This window comes from Pundamilia nyererei, unplaced genomic scaffold, assembly GCF_000239375.1.
Source record: "Pundamilia nyererei isolate P.nyererei 1_Seehausen unplaced genomic scaffold, PunNye1.0 scaffold00083, whole genome shotgun sequence".
NCBI classification, from domain to species: Eukaryota; Metazoa; Chordata; class Actinopteri; order Cichliformes; family Cichlidae; genus Pundamilia; species Pundamilia nyererei.
Genome location: NW_005187484.1, coordinates 1,136,669 through 1,142,087, shown reverse-complemented (window position 1 = coordinate 1,142,087; position 5,419 = coordinate 1,136,669). Strand labels below are relative to the sequence as shown.

General features: G+C 37.2%; 1 protein-coding gene across 1 annotated transcript in view; it reads right to left on the bottom strand.

The window, feature by feature from the left end:
* clcn2c (chloride channel 2c) overlaps positions 1–5,419 on the bottom strand; it is a 170,781-nt gene that overhangs the window by 67,237 nt on the left and 98,125 nt on the right. Inside the window, exons 11-13 of the mRNA XM_013912200.1 lie at positions 4,040–4,141; positions 1,640–1,724; positions 1–102 (exon numbers count right to left, since the gene is read on the bottom strand). Coding sequence (XP_013767654.1) covers positions 1–102; positions 1,640–1,724; positions 4,040–4,141 — 289 coding nt within the window. The remainder of the gene's footprint in view (positions 103–1,639; positions 1,725–4,039; positions 4,142–5,419) is intronic.

Here is a 5,419-nt window from a genome sequence, read left to right as displayed (position 1 = left end):
CCAGGCTTGTGCATTTCCAATGTAGTCGAACTCCTCGGCGATGCCCTGTTTGGCCCAGGTTCGGTTGTCCAGTAGTGTCACCAAAGCCTCTTTCTGAGTCAGCTGCAAACCAATCAACATGCTTCATTCAGATTAAGATTCATTTAAAAACTTAAAAGGGGAAAAAAAAGAAAAACAGGCCAAGTTGGAGGATGGTTACACACACTCACAGATACAATGCACATAAACAATCACTAGGTCAGTAAAAAACCCATGATTTCTCTGAGTTGCACTATCACTTTTTTTTTGTTCTTTGCATTTTGCATAAATCTAAATAAATTAAATAATTCATTATCTAAAAAAGACAGTGTGGAACAACAAAAGTGATAATGAAAGAGAAAACTTTGGTCACATGCGCCTAGAATTTTGTGCTAAAATCAAAATCATTACCCATTTCTCATCTTAATACCTCTTTTTAAGTGGTATTAAAAAGAAACAGCTGGAGGAAAGTTGTGCAATTAATGAGGTTACTTGGCAACATGTCAGGTAAAAAAAAAAGGTCAGCAACATGACTGGGTATAAAAAGAGCATCTCAGATAGGCAGCGTTTCTCTGAAGTGAAGATGGGCAGAGGTTCAGCAGTCAGCAAAAGGATGCTGATGCATCCTTGGGTGAGATAGTGAAGTGTGAAGGTGCTTAGCTATAGATAATAGCACCTTATGAATATGTGGGTCTCTGGGTGAATAAGACTTGTACTTAAAAGTGAAAAAGTCCATTTATAGTTTTATAAAGTATTGATCAGTGGTACATAAAATCAAAAGATTTAGAGAATCTGGAGAACTCTCCATTTTGCAAAGTATTCCAACTTTTTCAGTATTGCAGGTATTGAGTATAAGAGCACAAAGTGAGCTGCAGCTTTTTAAAACTGACGGTGCACACTGGTGGGGATAACGCTGCCCACATCCACAAAGCTCACCAATGAAGAGGTTGTGAGTAAGGCTAAGATACACAATTTTGAGTGTGCACTCCAAAGAGGAGTGGGCCAGTGTGGGCAGATTTAGAGCCATACAGGCCTGACTCACGGTCTCATTAGCGGCCAAGACCAAGCGACAGCACATGCGTGTGTACTGTCGGTGTGTGTGCAACATCCTCTGATGCAGAGGCTATTCCCTTTCTAATACTGATAATTAAGACAGATGAAGTGAGTGATATTGGAGAGAAGCCACAAGCACACACTTGCGAGTCATCGCAGGAGCAAAAATACAGTATGCTCATCCAATCCTCCAGGGTACACAGGTGACACACAAACACATGTGAACCTGCGCTGCACACATTAAAAAACAACTACACCCTGACATGAATGGTAATAAAGTTGTTATTTATTGATCTAAGTTGGCTCACAAACACAGTGAGACATGAAAATCATGGTTAGATGGATACATCTGAATGCACTCAGGGCCTGCACAGTGACACTTACTGCACATAAATTACGACACAAAAAAATGCAGTGGACACATAACATAAATTTTAAATATAATACAATATCATACCATAATGGTCCATAATGCCCCAGGCTTTCTTTTACATCCAATGTAATAGTTGCAGGGTGTTGAGTATATGTAATAAAAATAATATATGTTGAATGAAATTGGGGAACGTACTTTTCCAGCCATAAACTGTCCAAAGCCAGGAGGAAATGTGAGGGTAGAAAGGACTAAAGTGACCAGTGCTGGATACAGCAGACGTCTAAAAGAGGAAGAAAGACAAGGAGAGAAACAGTAAAAGAGATTTAAAAAGCAGGCACAATCGATGTGTGACACTTAAATAGGCTTGGTGATAAAACTGTTTTCTTTGATTATATAAAGTCTGCACATTTGTGAGTACATGACGACGTTCCTGTTAGCACCGCTTCAGACAACTCAATTAACGCTATTTATCCCAATATTTGTGCAAATGTCCAACAATGTTTAACCTTTTGTTTTACAGGATCCTGTCAGGGGAGCAGATTTTATTGCGGCTACTGAGCAGGTCTGTGCTCAGCTTTCAGTGTCATGTGAAAGAGAAAATCTTCTAGGTCTTTTGTAGGATTTTGTTATCCCTTTTAATCCAATCGTGTATCATCTTTGATACATGAGTTTTTGAGACTTTTATATAGTGAGATTTTTTGTCCCCTGAAAGAAGCGAAATTAACCTCCTAAGACCTGAACTCTTCCACGGCATGCATTTTTAATTTCTCTTTGATATTTGGGCTGATTGGGACCCGATTAATGTAAAAACAAAGAATTACCAGATTTTTTTTTAACCTGATTTTTGTTTCTAAGAAAAATAGGAGCCACATATGAGGACATTCGTTTAATATTTTGATAGAACAGTAGCAGTATAATGTCCTCGTAAGTGGATATCAGTTATAATTGATCATAATTGAGTATTTTGGTCTAAATAACCCAAAATGTGATGTCCACAAATGTGCACACCAGGTCCTAGGAGGTTAATGGCACAATTTATTAAAATTTTAAATTGTAAAAATATGGTTCAAATTAAAACTAATATGTGCAAATTAATATTTAATTTCTTTTAAAAAGATTTAAGGTTCAATAAATGCTCCATTTTCCCAAAAAATGAATTTTCTGGCAATGATTTCATGGTTGAGATCTTACAGGGTTAAAAAAGAAAAAATAAAGTTACAAATCAAATAAGCTGCTCTCATTTGTCCATAATGTTCCTTGACACTGATCAAGAACAGGTCACGTACATCATAATGCTCCCAAATAAAGAAAAAAAAGAGCATTTCTGCTATTTTGTCTGACATCTGATGCTACATTAACTTATTTTAATATTACAAACCCTAAAAATTCCTAATCTGAATTTGGCTTTTACAAGTAAAAGGACTGATTCTTATATAGCGCTTTCTACTCTCCAGGAGTACTCAAAGTGCTCTGTACAAGATGCCACATTCACCGTCTTCTATGCTGTTACGTGCTTTCTAGCTACCATTCACACTCCGCTGGATGCAATGTTACACGATGTGCTTATTTTATTTTTTTTATTTTATTAATTCAGTAGTGGACAGGTACTATTAACAAAAAATCTAATTATAATCAGTACCTAATACCCATTTATAAACTTCTGACTGTTTTTTTTTAGGGTGAGATAATCACATAGCAGCAATTCAACACATTTCAGTATGTAGGCAGTATGCTCAAGACGACCTGCTGAAGTTTAAACTGAGCACCAGAATGGGGAAGAAAGGTGATTTAAGTGACTTTGAATGGCATGGATGTTGGTGCCAAATGACCTGAGCAACTCATTTAAAGTAGTGAGATTTGCCCACTAAATGATCTCTAGAGTTTATATTATCCACCAAGCAGCAGTTCTCTCTGTGAATCTGGTTTGTTGATGAACTCTGAGTTCATAGGAAGTCACCTGTCAACTGTTTACAACCAAGGTTTGCAGAGAAACAAGGATGTACAACATGCTGGATTTTGAAGCAGATGGCCTAGCGCGAGCAGAAGACCACACCAGGTAGCATTCTGGTCAGCTAAGAACAGGAAACCGAGGCTACAGTTCACACAGACTCTCCAAAATTGAATTACAGAAGAATGGAAAAACACTGCCTGGTATGATGACTCTCGATTTCTGCTAAGCAGCTTTAGTAAGTTTGTGGTGGAACGGGAGATTGTTATTGTCGTTTTGAGCACATTCATTTATTCTCATTCCCAGAGGGTCATGAAATTGCAACTTTCATTAAAGTTGCAATTACTACAAAGCAATTACAGTATTAACCAATTATCAAACACTATTTCTGCATTACTTTGGCCAATTCTAAAAACTATTAACTAAAATTTAATCAACTTACATTTTCCCATTTTCAAATGATGGTTATTGTACAATGTTATCCTGACAGTTGACACAAGTTTAAAGTAACAATGCACCATGCTTTCTGCTTTACATAGAAAAAAAACGATCAGATGTTACTATATCACTTGAGAAAATGCAGTGAATATTCTTTCTGGTATGTACTTTGTATGCACCCATTGCTTTATTAAGGTGATTATACTTACTTTTTCATTAGAAATTTGTTGATGACCTTCTGTTTCCTCATGAACTGGACAATGAGTCGATTCAGGTAGACAAACAAAGCCCCACCGAAACCACTGGCAATACTGCAGACAGAGAAAACAAGTAGGACTATTTTTTTCCCTTTCCCCACCCGGTATAATGCATCAAATCAAAACAGAATGGAATAAATTTGTTTAAGTGTAAACAAAGCAAAGCATCAACGCATCGAGTGCAACATTTTTCTCACTTGATCCACCTCCATAGGGTGTCCCCAGTGCATTTGGCTACAATAAAAACAATGAAAATGTAATGAGTTTCTAATCGACTGGAGATGGTTGCTGGTAATAAGTGCAAATGTAATTCTGTAAAGTTGTGGGGAACAGGAAAACAAAGAAATATGGGAATGGAGGAAAAAAGAGAAAGTACACAAAACATGTGGGAGGCATATACTGTAGACGGAGAGAAATAAAGACGAGCATGGAAAAAAATGAACAGGGAGTCAGAGGCATGAGACAGTAGGAATAAAAGAGCGAGAACACTGTCAGATGGGGATTTGTGGGGGAGTCTCAGACAAAGCGGAAAAAGAGGTTTATATAAGCGCGCATTTAGAAGCTTGGTGGGAGTCCTCTTTATGGGAGTGAGAGCCAAAGAAAGCAGAGAAAAGGTGGCGGGAAAGAATAGACTCAGACAGCTACGCAGACAACCTAATGCTTATAAATTATCCTCTTGCATTATTAATTCCATCAAATACCTTTGAATAAATAATGAACAGGATGATGAGGGAGTCTTTGCCTCTTTGGCACAGCTGAGGAAAACGCAGCACATCTACCTTTTCATGCACTTTGTATGGTACACATAAAAACAAACAAACAAAAAAAATATGGTGTCCTCTGTGTGTGTGTGTGTGTGTGTGTGTGTGTTTGGGTGGGGGTTAAGTGTTGGAATCTGGGCTTGTGCTTATGATTAAAACAAGGGTGAGTGTACCGTTTGAGGACAAGAAGGTGTTAAAGCTATGATCAGGCGATGGTGTACAGACGTATGTATGACTCAATAAATTAACGTAGCATTAAGTGAATTAAAAATAATAATAAAAAAAAAATACAGGACCTTCATTTATGAAAGGTTTTTCTGTATTTATATACATTTGCAGAGATTCATTCAGACCCATTCATTCAATGCATTTTCATTCTACATTCCTTCCATATTCAATTCTTTTACTTAATTTTTCAGTTATTATTGTAGACAACTTTACTTCATCATGCAAATGAGTCAGCTGTCACACAGGGGAAACGCTGCGCTCATTGGTTGACTGATCCTTACAAGTAAAATAAGTTAAGATACAATATACAGGGTGGGCCATTTATATGGATACACCGTAATAA